The sequence below is a fragment of the Cotesia glomerata genome, linkage group LG7 (assembly GCF_020080835.1).
Source record: "Cotesia glomerata isolate CgM1 linkage group LG7, MPM_Cglom_v2.3, whole genome shotgun sequence".
Classification (NCBI taxonomy): Eukaryota; Metazoa; Arthropoda; class Insecta; order Hymenoptera; family Braconidae; genus Cotesia; species Cotesia glomerata.
In genome coordinates, this window is record NC_058164.1 from 2,039,096 (window position 1) to 2,057,164 (window position 18,069).

The 18,069-nt window shown below is 29.4% G+C and overlaps 1 protein-coding gene across 4 annotated transcripts in view; it reads left to right on the top strand.

Moving 5' to 3' along the window:
- Positions 1-18,069, top strand: part of LOC123268478 (rho GTPase-activating protein 7) — a 141,362-nt gene that overhangs the window by 55,726 nt on the left and 67,567 nt on the right. For 3 of the 4 annotated variants that reach the window (XM_044733565.1, XM_044733564.1, XM_044733562.1), the window contains 6 exons: positions 3,052-4,620; positions 6,970-7,141; positions 7,301-7,543; positions 7,620-7,856; positions 7,937-8,055; positions 11,743-11,782. In XM_044733565.1, the coding sequence (XP_044589500.1) occupies positions 3,052-4,620; positions 6,970-7,141; positions 7,301-7,543; positions 7,620-7,856; positions 7,937-8,055; positions 11,743-11,782 (2,380 nt within the window). Of the gene's footprint in view, positions 1-1,275; positions 1,630-3,051; positions 4,621-6,969; positions 7,142-7,300; positions 7,544-7,619; positions 7,857-7,936; positions 8,056-11,742; positions 11,783-18,069 lie in introns of those variants that run through there. The other variant, XM_044733566.1, reaches the window with a different exon arrangement.

Here is an 18,069-nt window from a genome sequence, read left to right on the forward strand (position 1 = left end):
TTTTTATTGATTAACATGTCAAATGGGAAGATCAAATAATATTGAATCATTTTTTTTCATTCAATATGTATAATTGCACGCTAAAAGAATATAAAATGGGTATCAAATATTCAAGAGAAAAATTTTCTCAAGGTGAGAAAATTTTTTTCTCAGCTGAAGTAGGTTGCGCTGCTTCCTTAAAGTATCTAAAAATCTTGATCAAATATAAAAATTAATTGTATCAAGCATTTATGATAATTTGAGTTAAAAAAAAATTACTTCCACCAAGAATAGAATTTCAAGAAAAATTTTTACTTCGGTCTTCCTTCAGGCACCTGAAAATTTTCTTGAGCCAAAAATTTTGTTCTCAAGAAATTTTTCTTTCCTTGTAAAGAATAAAAAATATTATTCAGATTGTCACAAAAATACCAAAAAAATGACAATAATCAAATTTTCTCTCGGGCCCCCGTTGTTTGCTAGCCCAACAGTTGAGTAAACATTAAATCACAAGGTAAAAAAATATAAATATCAAATGAATGATATCAAACGATTATACAGTTCTTAATATACCTATTATGTATCAACATTATTATTATTATTATTATAAAGTTTAAAAAATTCTTGAACATATACACATACAGACCACGTTCTCAAGGCGTTGGCGAACAAAAGTCCATGAAGGAAACAACATAAAAGCTGTTTCTTTTCCTCCACTACTTGGACATTATATGAGCGTTTAGTCCGATACGATGGAGAAGGAGGATCGAGTAGAGCGTCAGGGAGACCCACATGCGGTTATAATTTAACAGTTCCACCGCGTCGTTTCTCGTGGAATGTAAACATTGTATATGTAGTTACTTCATTGCCACGATACTTAGTACTTAATACCTAATAATGCGATTAATTTATATCTCGAATAAAAAATTTAAAAAAATTGCTGCAAAAAATTCTGCAGTTTTTCATTAAACAGTAAGAAAAAAAAAATATGTAATTAATGAATGTGCCGGTGATCGAAAGCCGAATAATCGATTGCATGTGCCGGTTTGGATAAAAAAGTGAAACTATAAAAATATCGATTACTTTATCTGTTATCGTGATTCACGTGAAAAATAAAAAATTCTGTCAAACTTTATAACGATACATTAATTTATTGCTTATTACTTATGTTGTAATTAAAAAAAAAAAATAATTAATTTAATTGAAATTAATTAATGAATTATGAGAATGAATAATTGACTTTATTATTTTTCTTGTTAATAAATAAATTATAAAACATAAAATAAGTAATTCATAAAATAAAGTATTATGGGATTATAATTGACGGTGGATTGAGGCGTAATTCTTAATAGATGTGTCCAAGTCATTTAATCCCACCTACGCGTGTGAGGCCAGGTGCTCGCTTACGTACATCTATATACATATATGTATGTTATGTTATATTAAATGTATTTTTATTTGTGTATCTATAATAACGACGGTGAATAAACAACTTTTAATTCGATTGATACGTTCAATCCTGGGCAGCTCACCCGATGATGAATGTCGCGAACGTTTATCGCGGACGTCGACCGCCACCGGCCACGCTGGAATTTAAATTATATTGGAGTGAGGAAGCCAGCTATGAAAGAGAGAGAATGTACCTCGTCCAAGGTGCGTCGTACATGATAATATTATTCCGAGAGAAAGGATTTTATTTTTTAAAATAATTTACTTTTGCCTTTTTCATTTTTCATTTTAGCTTGCCTTTTTATTATTATTATTTGCTTATTTATTTATTACATTTTCATTTTTAATCACCCGGTTACGTTCATTCTCTTTCATAATCGCACCGTTATTAAATGATTAATCAACATTAAAATAAACATTACACGAGAGAGTAATAGACGGAGGTTTTGTTACTACTTTTTTTTTTTTCCAAGCTAACAACTACAAATGTCATCGGTCATATGAGCGGCACTTCGCAAATTAACTCAATTAAAAGTTTGACGTTCTTTAAAGATGACATCACTTGCATGCTCAAAGATATTTAGTACTTGTACTTTGTTTTTAATTTTTTTTAAACTTCTAACAAATTAAAAAAAAAAAGAAAAATTATTTTAAAATTTCAAGGAAATACCCGCATTGAAAAATAAAAAAATTTTATTCTATTTATAAACAATGTCCTCGAATAATCAATCGAGGTTGTGAAATCTAAAAACTGCTTTAATTTCCTATCGAACATGTGTGATTTGAAAAGCGGGGCCAAGGATCACTAGTTAGTTTAGTAACCATACCGTTTGTTCTTATTTGTCATCATGGAAAAAAATTATATGATGATAATAATAATAATAATAATAATAAAAATACCAGAAAGGTCTTGTGAAAGTAAATCTATTAAATTTAAATTAAATTTCCTTATCGATATGATTTTATTTTCAGAAAATTTATTTATTATTAAACCGAGTGGTTGATATTCATCATCACGTCGGTAAACCTGGTGATTATAAAGTATTAATTAAAGAGTTGTAGCTATTATGGTGGTCCCCTTCCCTGTTTAAAAAAAAATAACAAAAAACAAAAGTGGCAATTAGACGAGCTTTCGATTTGTCGGCGCTTTCGCGTCCGCTTTAATTGAAACTCGATTATTGTGAGATAAACGGAATAATTATCTTGAGATTGAGTTACTGAATCACTTAAGCTACATGTTAATTACTATTTTGTTTGCACTTTAAGGGATTTTGTAAGCAAAGAGTTTATTATTAAAAGTATCTGATAAAAATTAGTGTTATCGCTTAAAAGTTCATAATTTCTTTATTTATTCAGTTCAAAGCTAAATTTTAAAATTCAAATTGTGAATTTTGATTGTTATATTAAAAATAAAATTTTTTATCATAAAAAAATTTCTTAAATTAAGTGTATCAGACACTGATAAAAAATAAAATTAATTTGAGAGAAGAAAATAATTTTCTTTAATTATTTTTCACTTTTCTAATTTTCAATTAAAATTGATTGAACTTTAAATTGAAGTTAAAATTGAACCATCGATTTATATCTGAATAAATTAACACGATTTGAATGAAATTTCTGTTACAGGAGGAAATTGATGAAATAATAGTCACGTCGCTGCCGTCACAATCTATTCCCGTTAAAAAATTAGAACCAACGATTATCAATAAAAACAACAATAATGATGGTAATAATTCATCAGATGGAATAACTATTGAAGATAATTTAAACGGTGAATCTCTGGACAGAAATCAAGCAAAACAATCGGAGACTCAACTGGCATCTCGAGTTTCCAATAAATTAAATTCGCCGACGAGCAAAACATTATCTGTCGACGTACCGCCATTGATCGCTCATACCCGAGCATTGAATAACATTAACATTGATAAAACAACAACAACAACAACTCCAGTTATTGAATATCGCGATTTGTTGAGTGAATTTGGGTTATTAGATAGCGATGGTACTGAAAGTTGTCCCGACAGTAATAATTCATCGGAATATTACGACAAACAATTATTATCAATTAGCGAAGATAGTATTAGTGACAGTAATGTTAAACAAAGTAGCCATATAATTTCAATAAATAACAATAACAATGAGTCCAAAGATAATTTAACGGGGAAGGGGGAGGGAAGTGCAGAGGTGGAGGCCAAAAAAATAAGCGGTAGTTGGCCGGGTATTGACTATGCTAATAAAATAATAATAAGTAACACTGGTTCCCATAAAACTGATGATAAATTATTGTTATCATCGTCGGGTAACAGTTCTAGTCTACCAGCGAGTCTTGATTGTAGAAAAGATTTTAAAAATTCAGAGATTGTTCAGCCAAATAAATTATCAAATTACGGTTTTGATAAAACTATTAATAGTAAGTGTACAGTTAATGATGTTAAATGTTGTTGTAAACCTCCGCGACAGGTTAATGACACCAATTGTAAAAATAATAACAATAACTCAAGTCCAATGAGTCGTAGATGTAGATCGTCGACGAATTCATTAACAAAATCAAAATTGTCGGCATCAAGAACCGAAGAAGAGACAACGGATGCCGACTACGATGATGTGTTTATCGATGACAAAGTTAATTTACGACTGCAGTTTATTGATACAACAGCTCGTTCAGCCCCAGTGACGCCGACCGATGAAAAAAGTCTCCCGTTTTCGAAATTATTCCGTAAAAAATATCCGCTTAGCTCTAGTTGCAGCAACAACTGCAATCTCAATGCTAGAATGACCGACGCAATTTTGGTCAGAGTATCCTCGCTACCGGATCAAGATCTACTGGACATTACCAATGATAAAAATAACCATCATCATCATCATCATCATCATCATCATCATCATCATCAGGAGTTTAATAGACACCCAATGAAGAAAAAGAGACGTGCTATTTCACCGTTGACACTTAGATCGGATATCACCGCCAAGAGATTATCCGAGTCAGATAAAGATGTCAGTCAAATAAGTCCGGTTCAATTAAAAACCTTTTTTCCGCTAAATAATAACGGACATAATGACGTTGCTGTCGGTTGTGATTTACCAAGCGGGAGGAAAAACTCATCGGATACTAGCATTGAGAGTGGAAAATCGGATAAATTTGTTAAAAATGAATTCAGGAAAGCTCCCAATGATGACAACTCGCGATCTGTATCCGTGAGTATTTATTTTATTCTCCATCAGTATTTTAAAATCCATGAGTTTATTTATTGCATGCCTTAAGCGTGAGCGTACACAAAAAAAAATGTTCTTGAATCAAATATATAATTTTGAAGAACTTAATATTCTTGATTTGAGTAGAAATATTCTTGATTTAAGGAAATTTTACTTGATTCAAGACAATTACCCTCTTCAAAATTATATTCTTGGTTCAAGAATTTTTCTCTTGAATCAAGTTAATTTTTTTTTCAGTGTAAGTATGCTCTACTCTCGCCTAAAAATCAAGATCCCGTGTTTTGTCACAATTAAAAAATTTTTTTTTAAAACTATTTTTATACAATTTAATAAAAAAAGTGCTTTTTAAACGCTCGTAGTGTACATTTTTGCAAATTGCTGTCGGGGTAAACACTATAACTTTAATAAAAATCCATTTTTACACTCTTTTTTTTTTTTTTTATCAATTCATTATTTATTTGTGAACACAGCTACACGGGAAAAAATTTCTGGGAAAATTTACGATACAACTATTGTAAAGCTGGACTATACTTTGATTACTATTAATTTTCAAATATTTTAGAAGAAAAAATACTATTTATTCATGAAAAAATACGATATTACTATTGTAAAAAGTAAGAGATGAAAATTTCCAGTGCTGCCTCTGTATCTTTCCAATAGAACTATAGCAAATTTTACAATAGTTGAATTGGAATGTTTCTCAATTAGTGTGAGTGATGGCCGTGCACAGCGCTAGACTCCGAGTTTATGTAAATGTTAAAGGATATGTGTCTTAGTTTACCTCAGATAGCGTAGAGGGAGAGTCTCTGGCTGCCAACACAGAGTTCTGGGTTCGATTCCCAGATAGCACGAAAATGTCGGTTTCTTTTTTCGATTACTGTACAGGTACCAATTAGTCTAACCTTCTATCTCTCTCCCTCCCTAATATTTCTTTTAAAAAAACCAACTGTGAATTTTTACAATAGTTGAATGGTAAAGTTCACAAACACATATTGTATAATTTGCTCTATAGTATTCGACTTTTTAAGACTCTTGCTTGTCTCATTTGTTGGATAAAATTTACAATAGTAGATCGTAAAAATTACTAAATAAGAAGTATAGTCCACCGTTACTCTTTTATTTAGTAAAAATTACAATAGTAAATTAGTAAAAACTCCTTCAATTTTATTTCCGTGTACAGTACAAAACTGTAGCTTAAAATGGTTTCGTCTGATTATAATAAATTTTTTTTGGTTGGTCTCGAGAGAAATTTTGTTGTCTTTTAGTAGCAATATATTATTTCGACGGTCTAATTAGCAATTTGTCTAACTCCTTATTTTTAAGAGGGTGATTTTTTAACATTTTGATATAGCAATAGTGCAATTATAAATTATTACCTTTAAATTAAACCTTCATTCGATATTAATGATATTAAATGGTTTTTTAAAGTGATAATAAATTTTAAACTAATTGTTTTTTTCGTACAAATGGAAGAGTCTCTAAAATGGAGTTAGACAATTTGCTAATTAGAACGTCGATTTTTTATTCTAAATACAGCTTGAAGGCAGCTCAAACTATATTGAATATCGGTAATGTAGTCTCGAATTTTTTTTTTCTCCGATTCACGTGGAAAAATTCAAATGAACTTGAGTTGAATTATACTTTTACTTTCAATCAATTTTTTTTCTCACTGTGATTAATATGTTATCTACTTTGAAAAATTTACAAATAACACGAGCGTTCACAGAAAAAAAAAAAAAAAAAAAAAAAAAAAAAAACAGGAATAATTACATTATAAAATGTAAAATTGGTCCTGTCGTAATCAAATCTAAAAAAATTACAATTCGAAATAACATTTTTCTAAATTCAATTTTTAAATTTAATTTTCAGAGTTTTCAATGTAAATACTACATTCTATAATGTAATTCTTATAAAATCTGTAATAATTACAATCTGAAGCTGTAATTTTTCGAGTTTTTATCACGAAGCGCCACGTTGCATTCAGCTGCCTAATTTTAAAACACAGTAACTGCAAAATTTTTATATCTGATTTTTTTTACTATTGCTTCACTTCTTATAACTTGTAAACCTTAATTTCAAGTATTTTTTCTTAAAAATATTTATATTTAAGCATTCTCTATTTATAAATCAAATTTTTTATCAATTTGGCGCGCAAACATTTTTTTAATTAGAAAAATTTTTAAAAATCTTAAAATTGTCAGTTATTGTGTTTTGAAATTGGGCAGCCGCATTATATACTGTAATTTTTCGAGTTTTCTTTTTTCCGTGCTTGAGGCATTGCACATTTGGATTTTCCAAACTTTTTATTTGAATTTTGTCGTTTATTTTTAGCTGCCAATATCACTAACGGCATTATTTTCAAGGCTGCGCAATGGCGGGTCTTGCTGCCCTAATAGTCAGCCTATGGAGACGTTTAACTGCTCGAATATGGCCACCCAAACATCCCCAGCGATTTCACGCAGCTCGAGTTTTACGTGGGTCAGCGATTGTGATTCGCCTCGAGGTATTTTAATTCACGATCCAACGAACAGTGTTGTTGAGCTTGATCACCAACTTCAACACCATCACGATCACAATCACCATCACCTTCATCATCACTATCACCGAAACAGTAATCACCAGTGCCAGCTTATAGAGTTAATGAAAAAATATGATTTTTCAGCGGAATCCCACGTTGACGATCATTCTTTGCAAGATGAAAGTGCCCTGGATCTAGCGGCCTCACCTCAAGACACCGTCGACGATGATAACAGGTCATCCTCGTCTTCTCAAGATCTCGTGCAAAGTCTTGATGAAATTTCTTCCGGCAGCACTTCGCCTGATAATACGGATCGCGCTTCGCCACTCGAAAGCGGAATTGGCACTGCCAGCCCTCCAAGGAGTACAGATCGACGTTCAATCAAACGTAAATTTCACAGTCACATTTTGTTTGTTATATTTTATGATTTTATTTGATTAATTGTTAATTATTTTTTACGCAGCGTTGATTAACAACAAATGTTGTCGCAAAGAAACTTGGGAAAGAATACGAAGGCGTCCGTCAAAATTAAATTCACGCTCTGATAAAAATTCTACTGACGTTTGGGTTCGCAGAGAGAGTGTTTACACCCAGACCAGAAATCAAGATAAAGGCTCCCAAGAAGCTGTTGATAGCAGCAGTGGTGTCGATGATACATTGCCGAGGACCAAACTTTCAAGGCCGAAAGATTTAATCATCGGTAATTAGATTGTGTTTTATTTTTAATTGATTTTATTTAAGCTATCAATCATTGTTAACTCTATTTAATGTCAATTATAGACATCAGTAGTTCATTGAGTTCTGGAGAAATGCTTGAAACATTGGAAATTTCGTCTCCGAATTCGCAAATCCAACCCACTGAAGAGCCAGCTGAGAACGCTGATAACCAGGAGACTCAGGTAATTTTTATTTATTTTTTAAAGTAAATCTGATCTCAAGTGATCAATTCTTTTTATAGATTGATATTTGATAAAATTTAATCTACAATTAAATAAAAAATTCGGCAATTGAAATGGAAGTAGATTTCATATGTGAATAGAAAAAAAAAATACTAGGATTGTATAAAACAAAAAAAAACAAAAAAAAAAAAAAACAGTGAAACAGCAATTTTCATAATTGACATAGCGGAATAGGACATAATTTTGAGACTATACGTATAATGTGGTACTCAAATTGAAGCTTATTTAACCCTAGACTGGTCAACGTATGAGCGTGACGCCGCGTTCAATTATATTTTTTTTATTACATTTTCAATATTTACTAAAATTATTCAAAAAAATTTGACTTTGTTCCTTGAACATTTTAGAATATATTAATAATTTTTTCAAATATTTTCGAAAACATTAAACTGCTGAAAAAAAATTTCTTAAAAAAATTTGTGGCAATTCGCGGGGCTTTCCTCATCGCTTGACCAGAGTCATAAGTAGTTTTTTGTCTGCGGCGTTGCCGAAAACACCTCTAATCTCTGCTTGTCAAACGTGTATGAACTGGCAACACTGTACGCTCTAAAAGCATTGCGGCAAATCTCTCATGACTTGATCAAAGTCGTTAGGTCGCGTTTTTTGACCAGTCTAGGGTTAAAAAGCTTTCAGATGCAATTTACAGAGATTCAATAAGTTATCCTATTCAAAAGTTATTCGAGTAAGAAAGTGAAGAAAAATGAATTTTTAAGATTTTGAAAATTTTAAAATTCTGGCATTTCTAAATTACTTGACCGATTAAGCTCATCTTCGAACTTGACTTCGGTATCTATCTGTAGAATAAGTATGCTGAGTTTGGTAAATATCCGTTGTAAATTGGCAACGCTATCGTCGTATAAACTTTTGAACCATATGTATTTTCTGACTCAGCTCGTCAAGTCGGAATATTTCGTCAAGTCGTCAATTTCTATGAAATCTACCAAAAATCTATTACGTAGCAGAGCGTTTTTTTCAAAATTATTCTTTCTCTAGGAGAGAAATATAAAGTTGCAATCGTAGGGACCGGCTGTTAAATTTATTAAAACCAGACTCCATGATTAATTTATTCTACAAATCTCGCAGAATTTCACGGTCCAAATTTCATGTCAAAACATAAATCATGTTAAATAAAAAAGTACCTATCATTATCCTCCACTAGACACAGATAATTATGCACTATGTAATGTGTATAAGTCCATATTATGTATAAATTCTAAAACGTATTTCGAAAGAGTCTGTGTCATAAACAAAACCCGAGATAAACAGAGACACGAAAAAGAACTAAAATAAAAATGTTAATGTGACATTAAAAATAACAAAAAAGTAACTCTGCGATTAATCAGGGGCTTAGGACCCGCGGTGGCACGCCGGACCGATTAGTCTCCAGGTATATTTTATTTATGAATTTATGTTTGTTATTTATTATATATTATGTTATATTAAGCATTAAATATAATATATAATCCAAAGTGCGGCAAAAGACAAGACTTTCGCCTATGAACAACGAGGAAGAGACAGTAGAGACAGAGTTTGAGACCATTAGTTTTTCCTTGATTCACAAGATCCGTCTCTCTTCTCTCTTCTCTCTTCTCTCTTCTCTCTATATGTACTTACACGACGGCATTACTCACGGCCCACGCGAGGTGTGTACATGCACTTCAGTTGCCCGTTGCAAATGCGGGTATTTGTATTTAACTTGCAAGACACACCGTCTACAATCTTTACTCCATACTTGGTTTACATACACGATCGCTAATTTTCTATCGTACTTATATACTTATACTCTCCTTGTATTTATTTTATTTTATTTTATCATCGATAAACAGTAAACATGATAGAGATTTAAATCTGGTTTTTATCGTAACTAAACCTCAATGATTTATTTATACAGAGAGTTTAATATCAACCTTGAATAAATTTCGATCGAAATCCCACACATGTTGCTATCAACAATCTATCCCATGTGTGTGCAAGTTAAGTTTTGTTGGTCTTTGCCGAGCTGACCACTGAAAGAAAACTAAAATATACAAGGTATCAATCAAGTGCCAACACACTGACCACCCTTTGACGTATGCATGACCGGATGTCCGGAGAAATACAGATTACGAGGCAACTAGTACAACCTACTACACATATAATAAGTACAAGTATTCTCTTTTCGTGTTGAGTACTCGCCACTAGTAACGTCTATTCACGCCTGTGTGTGTGTGTGTGTGTGCTTTAAATTCTCACTTCAGTATATATCACTGGTGGTAGTACTGTGTTATAATAAAGGGATAAACGCTCACAAACAGACGTGTAGGTGAGCGATCAAAGCGAATCGATCAGTGAGCTGTGTCGCACATTAATCGGTTGGCATCCCGCGACCCTCCGATAAACCGTTCGTAACATTCTATAACCTGAGTTTACTAATCGAGTGTCCATCAAATAAATGGGTTTACATAATAATTAAACTTTCGATCGCATGTTTCTAAAGTTACTTTTTTTTGTTTATTTGTTTAAATAATATTCTAAATCATTTTGTCGAACAAAACATTCAATTTTCGGTGTTTGTGTTTTTGTTTGCTGAGCTTTGATGAAAAAATAATATTTGGTAAATATTTTTAAAGTTTTATCGGATAGTTTTTAGTTTTAAAAGGAAAGAAAAAAATTTATTTTTATTATATATTATTGAATAAATTTTTGATGAAAAATTTATTAAAGTTTAATTAAAGTTATTAATTTAATTATAAGATTATGACTTTTTTTAATTTCAAGGGAATTTTTAAGATATTAATTTATAAACAGTTTAAAAAAGTTTTTTAATAATTTTTTTGATAATTAATCAAATTTTTACACTAAATTTTTGGATAAAATTAAATTATTAAAATTTTTTATTATCTAATATTGAATAAATTTTTGATGAAAAATTTATTAAAGTTATTAATTTAATTATGTAATTATGATTTTTTTTTTAATTTCAAGTGAATTTTTAAGATATTAATTTATAAACAGTTTAAAAAAGTTTTTTAATAATTTTTTTGATAATTAATCAAATTTTTACACTAAATTTTTGAATAAAATTAAATTAAAATTTTTAATTACTACAAAAAAATTATCACATGTAAATTGAATACGATTGTAAATTGACGATAATTCGCATTGGATTGACAGTAAGCAGGATTTGAGTCAAAGAAGAACTTTATAAACGTTTGAGTAATTTAATCTGGTGTGCGATACACGGGTATACAACATTGAAAGTGTAACCTATTTCTGAAGCTATCGATTAACTGGTTATATTTAGGGACACACTGTGGCCTTGGTTACTTTTTTTTAATATCTAAATACAAAGGAAAAAATATAAATAAAAATAAATATTAATATAACCATAATAATAGCAACCGGGAGGAATGAAAAAAAAAAAAAAAAAGAGAACAATCGGGAAACTGTTGAAGGTCATAATTCAATATCTTCATAGTCTAGAGTAACAGCATTAATATTTTAACTCTGGGTAAAATCCGCCGCTAAATTTTCACGATAAATATTGTATTACTTTACGTTATTTAAAATGAAGTTACTATTTTTCACGTACTTTTATTCCTAACAGCTTCAAAGAGATTTATCAGTTTAATTTGCTTTATTTTACAGATTCCGCCGCTTCACTTCCAGCCCGACTACCAGCTATCTGGTGAGTAATTTAATTTATTTAAAATTACAAGAGTATTATTTATTTTGCGTTCTATAAAAGGAATTAAATATATTTTGTTTATAAAAAAAAAAAAAAAAATGCAATTTCAATTCTACTATACGCGTTATTTGATTTAATCCATCCTGGATTCTATATTTCGCGTTAGCAATAAAAAAAATGAGTTATATTTTATTTGTTAGTTCATTTTATATTGCATAGACATTTCTTTAAAGGTCAAAATGATACCAGTGACGCATAAATTGAGGTAAAAAAAATAAAAACACGGAAATTGAATGTCCAATTTTTAAGTTATAATTGCGAATTACTTAACTACGATAAAATAAACATTTTAAAATTAAAAATAGAGGTCTTGTAATATACTTAAAGCTTTAAATATTCACGGACATTGACTTGGCATTATGCAATATAACTTCCTTGCACGTGGCGAGTAAAAGCTGCTACACAACACAACATTATTACACACATTAGCGTACACAGTAGTGATACAGTTTGATGCGACCCGACCACTTGGTTATTCTAACACGATTTTAAATTAGCATATGCCATTATACTTAACATAAATTATTTTCGAGCTATACCGTGTTTAAATTTATCCCTATTCTATAAAAATCCGTACGGGGGAAGGCCGAAGAAATGGGAGCAACAATGCATTTCTTTTCACTAGAATATCATGGATCTTTTATTTATTATGTACTTACTTTTCAAAGCTCAGGAAATAACTATATCTTTTTACAAAAATACTTACGCAAAAGATCGAGCTAGTTTTACAGAAATTTAATCCTCTGGACTTTAATTTCGTCTTGATATATTAATATTACATATTTTATATCACATAACATCGCTCAGAAAATTATCTCTTACAAACTTAATTACTTTCATGGAATCTAATTAGATTCACCCTTAGTAATCAAACGTTCTTAGCATTATTACCGAAAGTCAAAACGTATAAATATTGAAGATATAAATATTAATTAAAAGTTAATTTTAGTTATTTTTAAATAAATAGTTCATTTCAAGATTTTGATTAACTTTTGAGAATAACAAACTAATTAAAGTTTCGTTTTTAAAGAAACTAAAATTCAATACTTTGGTTAATTATTGCTATGATATTTTTAATTACATATTTTTTTTTGAAACTGTGCTTTGCAGCATTAAGAAGATTTATATCATCCGCGTACAATTAATTTCACAGACAATTATCCTTGAGAAAGAAAGAAGTATCGTGACGTTATTATTCAATTGAAAGACTGAGTGACATATTGTCAAAATATTTATTACAACTTAATAAAACGTTATATTGTAGAAAAAATTTAGTTGATGCTATAAAAAGGCCGTAAAATTTAAGTTGGTACTTACAGCACAGATCTTTATTGGAATCTTTTGATATTGATATAAAGCCTGAATCATAAAAGCTAAACATCTTTTAATATATATTAATTCTACTTCTATTATTCCTTTGTCTGGATTTTCGATTCAACCTTTGAAATAAATTTTGGCATTTATATCGCTGTCATAAAATTAATTATGAAGAATTTAATTAAAGATGTGACGGTATAAATTCATAGAACTAAGAAACTATTTGAAGCTACTCTAAAAATTTTAAATCATATATTGATTATCATCCAAAAAAAATGATGCCATGAAAAAACTCAAATTTAAGTTTTGATCTTTCTGGTAGTGCAAAATTTAATTGAAGAAACTCATTTACTTATTTTTAATTATATACACTAGCGCTCAAAAGTATTTTGACAAATATATTTAATGCTTTAATTAAAAATAAATATGAAACACAATAATCATTTATTTATTTTTAACTTCCCGCTAGGAAAATCGAAGATTTTCAAAAATCGGGAAGTTATTGTTTTCACCCCGTTTTACGAAAATCGAGTTTTCATCGAATCTCGACGTTTCAAGGTCCTAGAAAGTTTCCCTGACTATTCCCGCGATGGTGTCTGTATGTCTGTACAGTCGACGCTCTCTGTATTGGACCTCTCTGTATTTGACCACATTCTTCCTCTGTATTTGACGATTTTACACAGCTCTTATGGACAAGGACGAGTCAAATACAGAGAATGGTCCTGTACGAGCGAGTCAAATACAAAGAGCGTTGACTGTATGTATGTCTGTGTGTGTTTGTGTGTGTGGATGTATGTAAACCTCTTATAACTTTTGAACGGCTTGACCGATTTGATCGCGGTTGATGCCATTCGAAAGGGCTTGACCAAACTTAGATTTTGAATATACTTTGGAATGATTCGAAAAGGTAGATTTTGAGAAATCGCAAAAAAACTACAAAAAAAAATTTTTTCAAAAGTGGTTTTTTTGGAATAACTTTTAAACGGCTTTACCGATCAATTCCAAAAACTAATCAGTTCTTAACATCAAAAAACCACGTCGATCACCGTCAGTCCAGTTAAAATCGGTTGATTCGTTCGTGAGTTATCGTTGGCGAAAGAAAACCGAAAAAAGTGTTTTTTCGGAATTACTCCGAAATTTTTCGCTCTATCAATTTAAACTTGAAGATTCTTTATGAAGCTTAAAAAACTGCGCTGAATTTAATTTGAAAATTAAAAAAATAGTGTTTTATCAGACTTCTATCAAACTTATGAGCTCGTAGAGCTCAAAAACATACAAAAGCTATTTTTTTGAGCTTGGAGAGCTCAAAATAATACACAAATTGTATTTATGAGCTCGAAGAGCTCAAAAACGTCATAAGTGCAATTTCAAGCGTTTAGGTATAGAATTGGCGGGAAGTTGCAGGGATGGCCTTCAGGGTCAACCGTTTTCCTAATTTTTTTAACAGCTTTTGAATAATCTACAGAATAGTGTCAAAGTGGTCCTTGTTTGTAACAAAAGAAAGTTTAATTTTAAAAATATTAGAAAAATGATTGCTCAAAAGTATTTTGACATTGTTGAAAAAAACTAACGCATAATGATGTCAAAATACTTTTGAGCGCTGCTGTAGATTATAATTTGACATTGAATATTTTTTCTAAAAATCTAAAGCTTACAACCTTGACAATTCATGGTTTTTCCAAGATATTTTGAGTCATGATCTAGAAGATTGAAAAAAACTATATTCTTCTAAACGTCAATGGGGTTTTCCCCGTTGATCAAACCGAAATAATTTTTTAACTTGTTGAGGACACACGGGATCCAGTGGATCTCACTCACCAAAACAGTTTTAATTCATTTCCTATGTGATGTATTGATTTATAATTGGCACCAAATTTTAATACAACATTCCCTCTAAATATCTTAATAGTTATTTTTAATTTCTAATAATTTAAAAATACCTAAAAATTGTTTAAAAAAAAAAAACATGAAATTAAATTTTTTTCATAATAAAAGCCGCAGAAATTTTGATTTTTACGATATGGAAAAAAAACCGACGCCATTTATTCGGAAAACGATACATTTTAAGGAAAAAAATCAATATTCGATGAAGTTTGATAAAAATATATTTATTCCGAAGTTTGAAGTTACGAATTTCGGTCAGTCGCTTAAAATAAGAATAAGACATTTAAATATGCAAAATAATAAAGAAAGATTTAGTTTTTTGTCATAAAACTCTTTTATTATAATTATTACAATAAAAAAATAAAATTATCTTTAAGAATGTCAATGAAATCAGTCGTAAATGAGACTCATTTATAAATCTCCTTCTAACGGGTTAAAAGTGAAAAAATCTACGCAAAAAAAATTATTTTGATTCAAGAGAAAAATTGTTGAACTAAGAAAATTATTTTCAAGCTTTTCAAACAAGAAAATTTCTGAGCAAAAAATTTTTTTTTAAATCAAAATAAATTTTATTTTTCAGTTCGATAATAAAAGATTTAATTTATATCTAAGGTAAATACCCCAATAGATGGACAGATATTATTTTTAGAAGCAATTACATTAGTTTTACGAACAAAAATCTTAAATCGTTATATTTTTTTATGTTTACAAGTAGTTCTGAGAGCGAAAAGTAATATTTTTTTAACTTTTTATTTATAATAATAGTTCAAAAAAATTATTTAAATTGGACGTCTCGAGGTTTTGCTCCGAGAGCGCCACCACTAGTAAGCGTGTGACAGATAGCTGGTGGACATTATTTGTTATTATTATTAAAAATAATAAAAAAAGTAAGATTTGTACATATAATTACGCTTATATTTCACAAACAAAGCTAGAAATATAATATTTTAATGATAAAATCGAAAAAAAATAATAGAATTTAGTGTCCATCTATTGGTGACACTTTTATAACCTTTATCCAATAGATAGACATTGAGTTTATATGATGAATTTTCTTATTTTTTTTTTTTTTTTTAATTTTATTGGTGGATCCATGTGAAAATAAGAGTAAATATTATAGCAAACAGATATGTACTGGAAATAAAAGTATTATTATGATTATTGAAGAAATTGAAGAGAAAAAAGAAAACGCTGAATAAAAGAGAAAATTGAGAGAAGGAAATTTAAAAGTAAAAGAGAACAGACCTATTAAAAGGAAGAAGAAGACAACATAACGTTTTTAACGTTGTGTTTTATAAATTTATATTGATAATTTATTAATTATTAGTATTCTTTATATTAATATATTTTGTATGTTACTTTACATGAGAAAGCATCAAGTGTTCAAAATTAATAAAATTACTTTATGATGTATTTTGAAAATTACCATCCGATTTATCACCTTTTCTCTTTAATTTTATCAAGCTTTATTTTTTAGTGGAAAAAATTAGTAAATTAATTATTTCTGATATAAATAATGAATTGAAAATATCGCTTGTAAGTAGTGTCCATCTATTGGTATTGACTGTCCATCTACTGGAGATTTTGTCCATCTACTGGGGTTTTGGACTTTTTCTTACATTTTTCTTTTTTATTAATTACTACAACGTTTTACGAAGTTTTACTTATTTTTTCCTGGTTAATTACATATTTTTACATAAATATAATTTACTTTATCACAACTTATCTGTATATTACTATATTTTTTTTTTAATAGAATACGAGAGTTTGCTTAACCGTCCATCTACTGGGGTATTTACCCTATTTAATGTCGTGATTAAGATGTCAAAAAATAATTTTACAAAAAAAAATATAAATAATAAATGGATAAAAATCTCAGAAAGATTTTTCAAATGAAAAAACAACCCTTAAAGTGGAGTTTTAAGTTTCAAGCTGTAGCTTGATTGCGTAAGACGAGGTAAGATTTTGAGGGTTGTAATTAATGCTGGTAATTAGAGTGGGTAGCAAAATATTATTTATGTTAAATGAATTAATAAAGATATTAATAAATAATGTAATGTTTTATAAAAGATATAAGATAAAAGCTAAAATAATAATGAATAATTATTATAGAGTTAATTATAAATATGAAAGTGAATGGTTTAAACTCGGTCAATAAAGACATAACCAGTGTGTTGTATCTTTTGACGATGACACCCAGGTGTGTTTAAGACAAAAAGCTATTGAGACGCCTGCGCCTGGATTCTCCATGCGCTTCGGTATTCAACGAGGAGGCTTTGAGTTTCCTCCGTACCACCGCTATCACAACCGTCGTCGGATAGTCCCGCAGTTTATACGTAGCATTCACGCGATACGTCCGCTGATTTTTAATTATTATTAAAATCCACATTTTATCGCCCGACCATGTAATTAAACCTTTGATTTATACTTTAATCCCATCAATTATTATTCCATTACTTTCATTCTTTTTAAAACTCAATCTACATTTTTATTTTAACTTTAACATTATCCGCGAGACGTGATGTGATTTTTCAGAGTGATTTTCTATTTTTAATCACTTATTTATTAAAAAAAAATCACGCTATTTTTTTATTAATTCCATTAAAGAATTTTATGTCAAAGTAATTTGAAATAAAAAAAATATTACGCAATACAATAATTATTTTCGTGAACTTGTTGAATATTATTAAATTAAGTGAAAGGTTTAAAAATAAATAAGATAATAAAAGAGGAAGATAAAAAAAGTTGTTTAATTATATATTGTATAAGGTCTGAAAAGTATCACATCAAAGTACTTATTTTAATTCGAGGTGAAGAAATCATTGAGCGAAATAAAATAATTTAAAAGTAAAAAATTAAAACGGTAGCCTCGGGTCTATTATTCTTTAAGTGAGAGATATTTTATAAATTACTTTTATTTTTAGATATATTTTTTTCATCATCTTTATGTACTTTAAAAACTAAAACTTCTGTAAGCGGAATTTCCTTAGAGGCTAAAAGTCTGTTTGATTTTTTTTATAACTTAA